This window comes from Piliocolobus tephrosceles, chromosome 19 (assembly GCF_002776525.5).
Source record: "Piliocolobus tephrosceles isolate RC106 chromosome 19, ASM277652v3, whole genome shotgun sequence".
Classification (NCBI taxonomy): Eukaryota; Metazoa; Chordata; class Mammalia; order Primates; family Cercopithecidae; genus Piliocolobus; species Piliocolobus tephrosceles.
In genome coordinates, this window is record NC_045452.1 from 45,447,454 (window position 1) to 45,463,551 (window position 16,098).

General features: G+C 40.0%; 1 protein-coding gene across 5 annotated transcripts in view; it reads left to right on the forward strand.

Annotated features, from left to right (window-relative positions):
* Positions 1-524: 524 nt before the first annotated feature.
* CRYZL1 (crystallin zeta like 1) overlaps positions 525-16,098 on the forward strand; it is a 49,491-nt gene continuing 33,917 nt past the window's right edge. For all 5 annotated transcript variants that reach the window (XM_023190840.2, XM_023190845.2, XM_023190834.3 and 2 more), the window contains exons 1-3: positions 525-653; positions 9,855-9,926; positions 14,520-14,597. In XM_023190840.2, coding sequence (XP_023046608.2) covers positions 9,861-9,926; positions 14,520-14,597 — 144 coding nt within the window. In that variant the 5' untranslated portion in view covers positions 525-653; positions 9,855-9,860. The remainder of the gene's footprint in view (positions 654-9,854; positions 9,927-14,519; positions 14,598-16,098) is intronic.

The following is a 16,098-nucleotide window of genomic DNA, read 5'->3' on the forward strand; positions in this document are numbered from 1 at the left end:
CGCGCACCGTGCGAACCCGAGGAGGGAGAGCCAAAGAAATGTAAGACAACAGAGTGACAAGCTGAATGAGCCAGTCAGCAGGCGCTGAGTGGGGGCAGGATTAGCACTCTTCCCCGCTTCCCCACGTAGGCGTAACCGGAGATTTCTGGTCTGAGGTTGCCTATCGTGGTTTATGGAGATTTTGTTGCAAGATTTCGGTGCATCTGCTCGTTGCCGTGCGAGGCACTAGATAGAATGCACTTAATTGACTTAATTATTGGAGGTTTTAAAGAAGAGAATAATGTGGAAAGGAAAAAGGAGGCGAAGCACAAGCCAGAGGGGTTGGCCGGGCCCGTGGTTGGAACGAGGAAGGGTGTGATCTTCGGTTAGGATTTGCATAAAACGGAACCCATCCAGGCGATTCCAACTTCGCCCATTTATTGGTAGTCCTTGGGGCGGTGCCTCGCCTCTTTCTCCGCCCCCGAGCGGAACATCACGGGAGATGTAGTTCCACGACTGGTTGCCATGGCGTTCTCGACAGCCTCGCGAGTCCGACCCCGCCCTTCAGGAGTGACGAGCGGCCTGACCAATGGGAGCAGGGGGCGGGCTCTCTGCGGAAGGACTTGAAGGTGGCGGTGGTGAAGGTGCAGGCCGTTGTGGCGGCTCAGAGGCAGGTGAGCCCCGGAAAAAGCGTCCTGTGTCTTGGGAAATGGGACTTTAAGCGAAAGGTGGAGAGATGCCCCACGGAACCGTGCAGCCCGGGGGAGGATGGTGGTTCGCGTCGAACCTCAACCTGGGACTTGTTCGGGCCCAGGCCTAGTTTAGCTGAGGCCGCTGAGGGCTGAGGGGTGGGTAAGACTAGATTTGAGGGACAGTTTCCTTGGACCTTGACGGGTTTTGACTGTAGGTCTTATCTCAGTTTGCATCTCCCTGTACTTTTATGGAGGTAGAGGTCTGGGAGTGCCCTTCCACTTAATCTCCCAGGTTGGGTTTTTCTCCTCTGCTTCTTGTTCCTAGAATTTGAGTGTCTTTTTCTTTCTCTGTTACTTCTTCTCAGCCACTTTTTTCTTCCTCATCACTTTGCTGTTTTCGGAAAGCAGTTAGTAATTATTTGCTGTACGTTACTTTTGAGCCAGATCGGCCCTCTTCATTACGCTAAACAGCGGAATCATCTGGAGCGAGATGTAAGCATCGCCTTGGGATAGGTCTGGGTCAGGGCCGAACAACTGCGTTTCTAACAAGCCCCCAGGTGCTGCTGTCCACGTTATGAGTAGCAGCGTTTTACCTGAACTCTGCCCAGTGCAAATATAATGCGAGTCCCTTATGTCATTTTAAATTTTGGGATAGCTACATTTAAAACGTGAAAAGAAACGCGTGAAATTAATTTTAAGTATATGTTTCATTTAGCCTAGTATATCTGAGACATTACCATTTCAACGCTTAATCAAATATTTAGAAATTGGGATTTTATATTCTTCGTATTAAATCTTCAAAATCTGATGTGTATTTTCCACTTACAGGGCATCTCAGTTCCGACTAGACACAGTTGGAGTGCTCAGTAGCCACCTGTGCTAGTGACTGCTACAGTAGCCTACTGCAGAAATTAAAAGGTGTGAAAAATAAGGTTGCACTGACCAAACCCTTTGCAACTCTATGAGATGGGATTCAGAACTAGTTTAGAGATTCTCTGTAATTGAGATGTGCCCAATTTACAGAAATAATAGTCAAAATAGCCAACATTTCTGAAAGTATGATGTTGCGCTGAGTACTTTGCATGTATTATTTAATCCTTATGGCAACCCTTTGAGATAACTGCTATTATTATCTAAGATATGGGGTCTCAGGCCCAGAAAGGTTAAAATTAAGTAGTCCAAAGTCATACAGCTAATAAGTAGGAGAGCCAGGATTCAAGCTCGGGTCAGTTATGACTTCTAAATCAGATCCAGCAGCCACTGCAGTGTATAATTACTACCTTTTATCGCTAATTTCCCTTACTGATGCCTCTTTTCCAGCTTGCAGTAGGGGATAAGACGTTTAGATTTGCAATTGGGGTAGTTTCCCATACAAGATCAAGCTTCCAGCCTTGTGCAATGAAATATTTCTAAGATAACTATGCTCTTCTTGTAGACCCAATGAACAGTACTACATTGAGCTCAGGAGAGTTTTATTAGTAGAAGAGCAAAAATACACATATTGGCCAGGCGTGGTGGCTCACACCTGTAATCCCGGCACTTTGGGAGGCTGAGGCAGGTGGATCACTTGAGGCCAGGAGTTCGAGACCAGCCTGGCCAACATGGTGAAACCCCAGGTCTACTAAAAATAGAAAAATTAGCTGGGCGTGGTGGTGCACGCCTGTAATTCCAGCTACTCGGGAGGCTTAGGCAGGAGAATTGCTTGAACCCCGGAAGCGGAGGTTACAATGAGCCAAGATCACAACAATAGCACTCCAGCCTGGGCAACAGAGTAAGACCTTGTCTCGAAAAAAAATCCACATATCTACATATGCTAAAATATGGTATTTTACAGAAAAAAAAATCTTCCATTGTGTGCATAATAAAGACATGTAATTATTTTCTCTTGATTTTTGAATTACTAAATATTTTATCAAAATTACAATTCGTATTTTTCATTTGAAGCAAGGAGTGGTTTCTCCACAATCCTATAGTGAACTGGAAAATTAAGCATTTACAAACTTCAATCGTGTTAGTAGGTGGAAAAGAAAGTCAGTTAAATGGATTGGAGGGGAGCAAGTAACTGTGGTGTGGTAGAGTTTCGGGAGGATCCCTCAAATAGTCGTTCTCATCACCAGGGACCTCCACCTGCATTGTCCCAGAGTCACATGATTAAGCCAGCTTATAAAGGGAAGACTCATTCATCAAACCATTCGCTCCCTTGTTCCCCAGTAGTACGATATGGGAAAATATGATGCTCATTCAAAAATCTAAATGAAAGTTAAGTTTCTGTTGTTCTGGATCATGTTATATTAAATAGCCCTACATTGAATAGCAACTGGACCAGAGATTTTCAGGTCTGTGGGATAATGACCATCCCACGTCTCCAACACCCAGAGATATGGGTGGGAAATTGGTCATGTAAGAAACCCGAGACTCTTAAGTGAAAATACCATCTGAAAATCAACAGATAATAAAGCCCTCATGGAGGTGGTGAGACGTCAGAAATTCTTTTGAGATCCAAAAAGTTCTTTATTGAGAGCCACTGTACTAGATAGGCAAAAAAGAAACAATTTTCCTTTTCTGCTCCTTTATCTTTAGATCTCAGGTTGCATAAGATGTAGAGATTGTGCCACACATGTATAAATTCAATCGAATATGCTTTGATAATATTTATCAAGATTGTCACAATTAGAAGAAAACTAAATGGTCATTTGATCCACCTGTCCCGCTCAGTTGATGCTGGAATCTCCTTTATGAAGCCCCTGTAATATGTACCCAGCCTCTGTTTCAGTCCCTCTAGTGATAGGGACCATCTAATGTTACGCGTTTTCCATTTAGTTTTAAATTATAATACCTAAAGTTCTTGTATTATTAGCTGGAATTGCTTTCCAAGGTTTAGCCAAATATAAGCCCTGTGCCCATCTTATGTAATAACAGGCACAAAAGACCACTGCAGTTGTACGCAGCAAAACACCTGTAGACTCATTGCTTGTGCAAAGTGTGCTTTGAATATACAGATTTCTGGAGACTGTTGACTATACCATGTAGAGATATCCTCAACTGTTATGACCATGCATTCACTACCCTCTTTAAGAGGCAGGCCAGGCGCAGTGGCGCACGCCTGTAATCCCAGCACTTTGGGAGGCCGAGGCGGGTGGATCACGAGGTCAGGAGTTCGAGACCAGCCTGGCCAACGTGGTGAAACCCCATCTCTACTAAAGATACAAAAAAATTAGCTGAGTGTGGTAGCATGCGCCTGTAATCCCAGCTACTCGGGAGGCGCAGGAGAATCTCTTGAAGCCGGGAGGTGGAGGTTGCAGTGAGCCAAGATTGCGCCACTGCACTCCAGCCTAGGTGACAGAGCAAAACTCCATCTCAAAAAAAAAAAAAGAAGCAGACCTGACCCGTTAGGACTACCATCCTCCACAGCCTGCAGAGTGTAATATTTGAGCCAAACCTCCAGCTAGTTGCTTTGATTATGGTGACTATATTCTTTTTAATCAAATATTTAGGTATATTTATTTTTCCAATGTGTGGCTATGTACGAAAAGCCTCAGATTAATGTGAATATTGTTAAAACGTAACATTAATTCACCTCTTCACAAATGATCAAAATATAACTGAAGATTTCCCCTTAACAATCTAGCTAGTAGTATAATGCTGTGCACAGGTGCCAGTGCTGGATGGGGAATAGGGTATTGGATACTCTAACAGCCCAAGAGAGCCTGGCATGGTGACCAGGTTGAGCATACAGGGCCACATTTCAGAGTTGACTTCTGTTTTTCTCTTGTCTAGCTGTTTACATATATGTATGTTTTTCTCTTGTCTAGCTGTTTATATATATCTTTGCTTTCCTTAAAATAAAAATGAAGGTAGGTTAGAAACATTATAACCGAACTCTGAGCCTGAAATGGCCATAGTATTATAAAATTTGTGTTGGGGAATAATACAAATTTGAGCATGTAGGAAGAGGAGTTTGGACTTTCAGGAATTAAATTAGCCATAGGGGAGTAGACAGGTTGAATGCAGGAGAGTATTGAAAGCATTTGGCAGCCTATCGCCACAACCCAAGCCTGAGGCATTGAGGTGTTTGCACATCACCAGAGTGAAGGTGATGGGATGGATCTAAGGTATTCTTGATGACTAGAGACGACAGCAAAATCTTGTTTGGGGGAAAGATGAGTCCAGCTTTATGTCTGTTGAATTTGAAGTTGGTCTGATGCTCAGAACACTTTTGGCCTGAAAGTGTAGGTAAGGAATGATTTGTAGAAGTTTTATTTACAATAAAGAATAGATGAGTTTCTTGGGGGATTGACTGTAACAAAGGAGCAGGTGGAGTTCATGTTGCTATTATAAGAAGGATGAAACCTTTTGAAACTACTTCCCATTGATTTTTTAGAAATCCCTTAACAGATCAGTATCTTTATTAACTACTTTCTTGAAGTGTTTATAGTTAAGTGTTTAATTTATGCAAAGTTCTCATTCTGCTTTTGCTAAAAAGTATTTAAAATTGGTATTATCTTCTTAATTTTTGTTTCCCCAGATTTTTTAGTAAGTTTACTGTGTGGCCATTATAAAAATTTATAGTGGCCAGGCACGGTGGCTCATGCCTGTAATCCCAGCACTTTGGGAGGCCAAGGTGGGTGGATCACAAGGTCAGGAGATTGAGACCATCCTGGCTAACATGGTGAAACCCCGAAAATTAGCTGAGCGTGGTGGCGTGCGCCTGTAGTCCCAGCTACTCGGGAGGCTGAGGCAGGAGAATGGCGTGAACCCAGGAGGCGGAGCTTGCATGAGCCGAGACCACGCCACTGTATTGGGTGACAGAGCGAGACTCCATCTCAAAAAAAAAAAAAAAAAAAAAATTTATAGTACTGCTAACGTAATCCTCAGTTGGTAGATTAATTCAAACATTTTAAAATTCTGATATACCTGTAAAAATGTAAAGTTTTTATGCTTTTCACAGGCTATATCAGCCTACATTTTTGAACAGATTTATTGTAATTAAAAAGTTTTGTGTGTTTAAGAGACAGGGTTTCGCTCTGTTGTCCAGGCTGGAGTGCAGTGGTGATCATAGCTCAAAGCAGCCTCCAATGCCTAGATAGAACTACAGGCGAGCGCCACTATGCCAGGCTTATTTATTTATTCTAAGAGACAGGGTCTTGCTTTGTTGCCCAAGCTGTCGAACTCCTGGGCTCAAGCAGTCCTCCTGCCTCAGCCTCCCAAATTGTTGGGATGACAGGTGTGGGAGCCACCACTCTGGCCAAAAAGTTTTATATCGTATTTTTTTGATATAGTAAAATTTATAGTAGAACTTATAATTTTGAAGTTACATGACTTTTCTTAGAAATGTCATAAGTATTATATATTTTATTTATTTATTTTTATTTTTTTGAGACAGGGTCTCACTCTGTTGCCAGGCTGGAGGCTGGAGTGCAGTGACACGATCTCAGCTCACTGCAAACTCTGCCTCCCAGGTTCAAGAGATTCTCCTGCCTCAGCCTCCCAAGTAGCTGGGACTACAGGCATATGCTACCTTGCCCAGCTAATTTTTGTATTTTTAGTAGAGACGGGATTTCACCATGTTGGCCAGGGTGTTCTCGATCTCTTGACCTCATAATCCACCTGCCTCAGTCTCCCAAAGTTCTGGGATTACAGGCGTGAGCCACCATGCTCAGCCTGTATATTTTAATGTATATTTTTATTTTGTAAAATGTTTAATACTTTTATGTCCTGTGTGCAAATGTGTTTAAGTCAATACAAATTTTATTAAATAATGTGAGACTTGGCAGAGTGTGAGACAAAAAACAAAAGATACAATGAAATAAAATTTCGTTAAATAATAGACTGTTTTATTTAATCTGCCTAGGAAACCATGTGGGCCTTGAATACCATCCAGTGTACCATTTTCTTAGTACTAGGAACTCAGTATTCCTTTTTTGGGATTGCAAGACAAATATTTCCTCAGTTTTCTTCTGGCTACTTTTGTGAAAAAACACCTCTCTTTCTTTACTTTGTAACTTTAAGGATATTTTTGTTCCTGTACAATTCTTAATTGGACCAACTGAAGTTTACTTTTTTCCACCAACCAGGGCAATTTTCACTTAATTTAGAGAAACTAGGTAGGATGATGTGACTAAAAATATTACCGTTGTTATATACACAATATTTGTTTTAGGGGATATTAGGGGTACAAAGAAGCAGTTGTCTTCCAGGGTCTTTGAAATTGGGGCACAGTCTAAGGTCCATGTGACTGCTTATCTGGGAAACATGCCATATATTTCAAGATTCAATGGGCAGAGAAAACAGTAGTGTCCAATATCACAACGCAAGATGCTTTGAAATCAAGACGTTGATATGTAATTGTTCCACTTCTCAAAAAGGCAGTTCTAGTAACTCCAGACTGAGTAGGAACAGAGATTTTTTTTTTATTTAATAATAATCGATATAGATTTTCCCAGCCAATGGTGGGTAAAGCACTCTAGTTAGTAAATAAAGCAAAGTTTTTTTAGTATGTAATGACATTGGGAAGCATGGAACAAATGGAGTGAGTCACTGGGGATGATTCCAGAGAGGGGTTATAACTTGAACTTTATTTATTTAGCAGAATCTGTAAATTACAGCATTCTGTCAGAGAAGAGGCCATGCCTAGAAGCTCTGAGATGGAGTAACCATGTTGTGAAGTCATACTGACTAGATAGACAGAGGGTATGTGCTTGGAAATTGTGGAAGCAGTAAGGTAGAGTAGGGAGAGTGAGTATGCGTTTTAGAGATCCTTCAAAGGTAGGCAAAAGAGGTTAGATTTAATGCTAGAGGGAATATGTAACTGCTGTATACATGCTTAGGTTCTCCCCAGCCCCCAAAAACATTGACACAAACACCTTCTGCAACCAACGGGTTAGAATTAATCATTTGACCTAGCTTAATTCTGCTTTTATATACTTCATTGATAATGTTACATACATAATTTCCATATATATCTTGAATGTGTATTCATTTCTGTTAGTTCCAGCATTTGGTTATCACATCCTGGAAACCAGCAACATTGCTCAACTACAATCTGTAAAAGCTCTTTACGTATTTGGATCCAAGTAGATCCACTAACATTCAACGCAGAGAGCTGGCTTTATGGGCCTGTGGCCTATGCAGTCTCACTAATCTCACATTCAGAAGAGACTTTTGCTTGATTTCATGCTCTGCTATCTTGAAATTTTAATAATTTCTAGACAAGACTTCCCACATTTTCATTTTGCACTAGACCCTGCAAATTATGTAGCCAGAACTATCAACAGGTACTTAATAATTATCTTTAAAATATTCTACTTTAGGCCAGTCGCGGTGGCTCATGCCTGTAATCCCAGTATTTTGGGAGGCCAAGGTGGGCAAATCACAAGATCAGGAGATCAGGGGATCAAGACCATCCTGGCCAACATGGTGAAACCCCATCTCTACTAAAAATACAAAAATTAGCCGGATGTGGTGGTGCATGCCTATAGTCCCAGCCACTTGGGAGGCTGAGGCAGGAGAATTGCTTGAACCTGGGAGGCAGAGGTTGCAGTGAGCCAAGATAGATAATGAGCCGAGATTGCGCCCTCCAGCCTGGTGACAGAGCGAGACTCCATCGCCAAAAAAAAAAAAAAGAAAGAAAGTATTCAACTTTAGTTGATATATCTAATGTTAGCAGCTCTGTAGGAAACCATTAAATACCATGGTTAGGAGTAACGACTTTGGAATGAGTAGCACCTAGTTTTTATCCCAGTTCTGGCCCAGCTTTCGCTATGAGACACCAACTATGTGCTTTAAGCTAAAACTCAGTTTCCATAAACAAAGTAATAGTACTTTCACCAAAAAGTATATACAAGACTGTTTTTAACAGAACAATTCATAAGAGCCCCAAACTGGAAACAATTCAAGGGTCTGTCTATAGTGGAATGGATAAATAGCAATTTGTTTATACAATGGAGTACTATGTAGCAATGCGGGATGAATGGAATACAACTACAAGTAAGGATGTGAGTAAGACTCACAAACCTAATGTAGAAAGAAAGAAAACAGACGTTAAAAAGTATAATTTTATTTATATAAAGTTCAAAAGCAGACAAAACTAATCCGTGCTGTTAAAACTTAGGATATTGGGTCTCCTTAGGAGAAGAAGGGGACACAGGGAACTTCTGGAGGTGTACAGTGATGTGTCTCCTGCCATGACGTGGACTTATTCACACTGTAAAATTCAACAAGTTAGGCGCTTCAAGCATTTGTGTACTTTTCTATATTTTATACTTCTGTAAAATTTGCATAAAAAATAGTCTTACTATATAATTACTCTGAAAATTAAAGAAACACTTGTGGAATCTTTAGAGATGCCTCAAGAAGTTCACAGAATATAAGCTTATTTGTTTTATTTTATTATTTTTTTGAGACAGAGTTTTGCTGTTGTTGCCCAGGATGAAGTGCAATGGCATGATCTCGGCTCACTGCAACCTCCGTCTCCTGGTTTCAAGCAATTCTTCTGTCTCAGCATCTTGAGTAGCTAGGATTACAGGCGCGCACTGCCACACCTGGCTAATTTTTTTTTTCTTTTTTCTTTTTTTTTTTTTTTTGGTAGAGATGGGGTTTCTCCATGTTGGTCAGGCTGGTCTTGAACTCCTGACCTCAGATGATCCGCTTGCCTTGACCTCCCAAAGTGCTGGGATTACAGGTGTGAGCCACCGCGCCCGACTGTAGGTTTAAATACTTTCATTAAATGGTTTATAGACTGACAGAGAAGAATTAGGGCCACAGTTTCAACCAGTGTCTTGGCTGTTCGCTTTCTCCTTTTTAACGATCTTTAAGACTTTGAAAGCCTTTGACAAATGGTAAATAAAGGAAAATTTAATAAAAGGTAAATAAAATTGAGGTTCTCTGGCCATCATAAGACTTCTTTTAAGTAATCTTTTTTATTGTGTAGGAAAGTGAAATGAAGCATGTTTGCCTTTGTAGTAAAAGGTTGAAATGTAAACACATTCTCAGTAAGACAGGTGCCCAGAGAGTGTTGCATGTTCTCTTATTTGATCACTTTGAGAAAGATTTTCTAAATGTACTTATTTGAAAACTACATTGTAGTTGTCATTTTATCCTTTGCCAGTGCTGTTTTTCCATTTTTGCTTACATTTAGTCTGGAAGACTTGTTATTTTATTTCATGTATATGTATTTATTTTTAGGTGACTATGAAAGGCTTATATTTCCAACAGAGTTCCACAGATGAAGAAATAACATTTGTATTTCAAGAAAGGGTAAGAAAAAATGTTTAATCATTAAAGAAGTTACTGTATCTTTATATGCAATAAACCCACTTTTAAATGACATGTTATTTTGAGTGAGACTTAATGAAGAAAAATTACTTAAATGAAACTCCTCAAATTACAGTACTTTCCTTTAAATTTTATGTGAAAATGGTGGCTCATATTGTAGTTTAACTGTTTTTTAAGTTTTATTTTGTTTTTAATTGACACATAATTGTACATATTTATGGAGTACCATGTGATCTTTTGATTCATGTATAGATTATGTAATGATCAAATCAGGGTGATTAGTATATCCATCAGTAAAATACTTGCCATTTTGTTGTGTCATTCTAAATCCTCTCTTCTAGCTATATTGAAATATGTAATACATTCTTAACTATAGTTACCCTACTGTACAATAGAACACCAGAACCTATGCCTTCCATCTATCTGTAATTTTGTACCTGTTGACAAACCTCTCTCCCCAGCTCCTACCCCTTTAATCTCCACAGCCTCTAATAACCATTATTGGACTCTCTAAGTCTATGCAATCAACTTTCTAGGATTCCATATTTGAGTGAGATCATGCAGCATTTGTCATTCTGTGCTTAGCTTATTTCACTTAACACAACATTCTCAAGATTTATCCATATTTTCACAAATGACAGGATTTTTTTCTTTTTATGGCTGAATAGTATTCCATTGTGTATATATACCACATTTTCTTGATCCATTCATTTGTCGATGGACACTTAGGTTGATTCCATATCTTTGCTATTGTGAATAGCTGCAGTAAACATGGAGGTACAGCTATCACTTTGACATATTGCTTTCATTTCCTTTGGTTGTATGCATACCCAGGAGAGGGATTGTTGGATTACATGGTAGTTGTTTTTTTTTTCTTAATTTTATTTTGTCTTTTAATTGAGACAGAGTCTCACTCTGTTGCCCAGGCTGGAGTGCAGTGGTGCCATCCCAGCTCACTGCAACCTCTGCCTCTCAGGTTCAAGTGATTCTCCTGCCTCAGCCTCCTGAGTAGCTGGGATTACAGGCATGCACCACCATACCTGGCTAATTTTCGTATTTTTAGTAGAGACAGTGTTTTGCCAGGTTGGCCAGGCTGGCCAGGCTGGTCTCAAACCCCTGACCTCAGGTGATCCGCTCGCCTCGGCCTCCCAAAGTGCTAGGATTATAGGCATGAGCCACTGCGCCCAGCCTGGTAGTTCTATTTTTAATTTTTTGAGGAACATTCATATTTTTGTCCTTAATGGCTATACTAATTTACATGACCACCAGTGGTGTTTAAGAGTTCCCATTCTCCACATCCTCACCAGCATTTGTTACATTTTGTCTTTTTGATAATAGCCTTTCTAATGGGGATGAGGGGATATCTTCTTGTAGTTTTGATATCTATTTCCCTGACAGCCGTGTTTGAGTGGTATTCAAACCAGGGATGCAAGGATAGTTCAACATAAGCAAATCAATAAATGTGATACATCACATTAACAGAATGAAAGACATAAACCCTCTGATCATCTCAATAGATACAGAAAAACCATGTAATAAAATTCAACATCCCTTCATGATGAAAACCCTACATAAATTAGGCATAGAATGAATATATGTCAATATAATAAAAGCCATGTATAACAAACCTGCGGCTAACATCATACTGAACAGGAAAAAGTTGGAAGCTTTTCCCCTAAAATCTGGAACAAGACAAGGATGCCCACTTTCACTACTTCTGTACAACATAGTACTAGAAGCCCTAGCCAGAGCGATTAGGCAAGAGAAAGAAAGAAAGAGCATTCGAATTGGAAAGAATAAAGTCAAACCGTCCCTATTGTTTGCAGATGACGTGATCTTATATATAGAAAACCCTACAGACTCCACCAAAAACCTGTTGGAACTAATTAATGAATTCAGTAAAGTTGCAGGATACAAAATAAAAAATCAGGAGGCAGGGCGCAGTGGCTCACACCTGTAATCTCAGCACTTTGGGAGGCCAAGGCAGGTGGATTGCCTGAGCTCAAGAGTTCAAGACCAGCCTGGGCAACACAGTGAAACCCCATCTCTACTAAAAATACAAAACATTAGCCGGGCGTGGCAGCGTGTGCCTGTAGTCCCAGCTACTCAGGAGGCTGAGGCAGGAGAATTGCTTGAACCTGAGAGGCAGCGGTTGTAGTAAGCCAAGTTTGTGCCACTGCACTCTAGCCTGGGCAACAGAGCAAGCCTCCGTCTCCAAAAGAAAAAAAATAATAGCAGTTCTTTTTGTAGTTATTGTTTTGTTTTTCTGAGACAGGGTCTTGCTCTGTCTCCCACACTGGAATACAGTGGTGCAATCTGGGCTCACTGCAATCTCTTCCAGCATCAGCTCCCATGTGCCACCATGCTTGTCCGACTGACTTTTTTTTTGTTTTTTTTGTAGAGGCAGGTTTCGCCGCGTTGCCCGGGCTGGTCTCGAATTCCTGGGCTCAAGCTATCCTCCCACCTCAGCCTCCCAAAGTGCTGGAGTTACAGGCATGCACCACCGCACCTGGCCAAGTAGCAGTTCTCTATACCAACAGCAAACTATCTAAAAAAGAAATTAAAAGGCGAGGCGCCTATAATCCCAGCACTTTGGGAGACTGAGGGTGAAAGATCACTTGAGCCCAGGAGTAAGGTCAGCCTGGGCAACAAAAGGAGACCCTGTCTCTACAAAAACAATTTTTTTTTAGTTAGCCAAGCATGCTGGCTGACACCTGTAGTCCCAGCTACTTGGGAGGCTAAGGTAGAAGGATACTTGCGCCCAGGAGGTCAAGGCTGCAGTGATCCGTGGTCTTGACACTGCACCCCAGTCTGGGCAACAGAGTAAGACTTGTCTCAAAAAAAAAAGAAAGAAATTAAGAAGGCAACCCCATTTAAATAGCTATAAAGAATAAAAAATAAAATGCCCAGGAATAAATTTAACCAAGGAGGTGTAATATCTCTACGATGAAAACTATCAAATATTGATGGAAGAAATTGAAGAGAACAATAATAAGTGGAAAGATAATCTGTGTTCATTAATTGGAATAATTAATATTGTTAAAATGTCCATACTACCCAAAGCCATGTACAGACTCAATTCAATCCCTCAATTCAAGTCAAAACGCCAATGGCATTTTTCACAGAAATAAAAAAAAATTGTAACAATCATATGGAACCATAAAATACTTTGAATAGCCAAAGCCATCTTGACCAAAAGAATAAAGCTGGAGGCATTACACTACCTTACTTTAAAAAATATTTTTAAAAGAATTGCTGCAAAAGAGGTTTTAGTTCCTCAGGGTGGTAGCGTAAAAGGTATTAGGAAGACAGAACAAACTTAATAGTCTTACATGTTGCGAAATAACATGTAATACCACAATAATGCAAGTTTTCAGAAAGTAGCTATATTTCAGAAAAGGCCTTGTCTCGGCCAGGCACGGTGGCTCACGCCTATAATTCCGGCACTTTGGGAGGCCGAGGCAGGCAGATCACCAGGTCAGGAGATCGAGACCATCCTGGCTAACATGGTGAAACCCCGTCTCTACTAAAAATGCAAAAAATTAGCCGGTGTAGTGGTATGTGCCCGTAGTCCCAGCTACTTGGGAGGCTGAGGCAGGAGAATGGTGTGAACCTGGGAGGCGGAGCTTGCAGTGAGCGGAGATTGCACCACTGCACTCCAGCCTGGGTGAGGGAGCGAGGGGTAGAAAAATATTGTTTTCCATACACATTTCAGAGATTGCCAAAGTTACCTCATTTACTAAGTTTTAAATGATCACTCATACTCATATTATCACTAAGCTTTTTATTACTTTAAGCATAGATATTAGAATTTTCATATACAGTATTGGTGATTGTTAGAAAGGTTTGTAGCAAGCCAAAAGACTGGCTGGCCAGTCTCACTGGCTTACGCCTGTAATCCCAACAATTTGGGAGGCCTAGGCGGGCAGATCACCTGAGGTCAGGAGTTCAAGACCCCAACCTGGCCAACGTGGTGAAACCCGTCTTCTACTAAAAATACAAAAAAAAAAAAAAATTAACCAGGCATAGTGGTTCATGCCTGTAATCCCAGCTACTCAGGAGGCTGAGGCAGGAGAATGGCATGAACCCGGGAGGTGGAGCTTGCAGTGAGCCGAGATCATTCCACTGCATTACAGCCTGGGCAACAGAGCAAGGCTCCATGCCCAAAAAAAAAAAAAAATTTGTAAAGGCTATATGTTATGTGTATATGTGTTTAAGGGTATCCCTGTAAACATGAAGAGCCGATGTTCTGAGATTATTTAGGTTGAAATAAAGGAGTACACTATTTGCTGCTTTACTTTGTTATCCTAACTTTATTGTCTACATATATATCCATATTGTTATTTGAGTACTTTTAAAAATATATGTCCGAAAGCTTTTTTAAAATTGTACCCCCAAATTTTCTTTATTCTTTTTTTATTATATACATTTCTATAATTACTTATAGTTGTTAAAATTAGCTGTGAGATTTGGGGTCTGATTAATTTTGTTTATGTGTGAAAATTTTCACAGCATAAACATGTTCTCATAGGAATGTGTGAAATAACATATTCTTTTATTATCCTTTGGTTCCAGGAAAATCTTCCTGTTACAGAAGATAACTTTGTGAAACTTCAAGTTAAAGCTTGTGCTCTCAGCCAGATAAATACAAAGGTATTGGTTCTTTTATTATGGTGCAAAGTAAAATGAGAGTTTCTTAGTGTATTTAGTGTATAAATACAATGATAACTGACATCTCCATGTGAAGAATTTATTATCATCTTGATTTTTATTAACTTTTTTATTTGATGGAGTTTTGCTCTTGTCGCCCAGGCTGGAGTGTAGTGGTGCAATCTCAGCTCACCGCAACCTCTGCCTCCTGGGTTCAAGCAATTCTCCTGTCTCAGCCTTCTGAGTACCTAGGATTACAGGGGTGCACCACCACACCCAGCTAATTTTTGTATGTTTTTTAGTAAAAATGGGTTTTGCTGTGTTGGCCAGGCTGGTCTCAAACTCCAGACCTCAGGTGATCCACCTGCCTTGGCCTCCCAAAGTGCTGGGATTCCAGGCATGAGCCACTGCACCCGGCCTACCATCTTTAGAAGAATAGAACAGCTAGGGGAGAAAATTTAGTGTGCTTTTGTATATTTCTGTATAAGGGACATTATTAGTCTGATTGAAGTTACGTATTTTATATGAAAATACAAATATTTTAGAAGAAAATAGAAATATTTAATGTAAATATTTTATAATATTTTATAAAGTCCTTTACATTGCAGAAAACAGTTTATAATTAACAAAGCCTATTATTAAGGAAGAAATAAATAGTAAAATAGAAACTAGAAACCTAATCAGTTTATTAGCTACCAATTAGATATTTAATTAATATCATTAGTTATGGTTCATCTTTTGTCATTTCTTTTTGCGTTGCTCTGTCATAAACATACATCTCTACCTCACACTGCCCTGCAGTAATCTTTCGTTATTGACCATGAAATACATAGAACGTTTTCAGTGGTGAATAAACTGTGGTTAAATGTGCCATGATAATTGAGCAGATCCATTTACTCCGTTTTTTTGTTTGTTTTGTTTTTTAGGATTAATGCCATAGTTTACATGACCCATAACTTATTGCATTATAATGTGACTATAATTTTTAGGAACCTAAAAGTCTTCTTTGATAAAGTCACACTTAGGAAATTACAGACCGGGCATAGGCTTTCATTGGGCAACTCTGTAACATGAGCATGACTTGCCAAATGCATTAGTGGGATCCCCTGAAGTCTTTTCACAAGAGTACTAGTAGTAGATCTTGTCTGCAGATTTCTGTCTTCAGATGTTTTTTTTAAAACTGAAAAATCCATTAAAATCCAAGCCTAGGAAATAATCTCCTTGTCTAACAGAAATAAATAGTAAATTATGGTAAAATCAGTTGAATGAAATATTGCACATCTGTTAAGCATAATGGTTATGAAAACTGTGTGGGTAATGTAAGAAAATGCTTATGGTAAGTGAAGGAGCCAGGATTTAATTGCTAAAACCATGGTTTTAAGTCCATACAAATGTGCATAAAAGAAATACTGTGGCCAGGCACGGTGGCTCACACCTGTAATCCCAGCGCTTTGGGAGGCCGAGGCAGGCAGATCACAAAGTCAAGAGATCGAGACCATCCTGG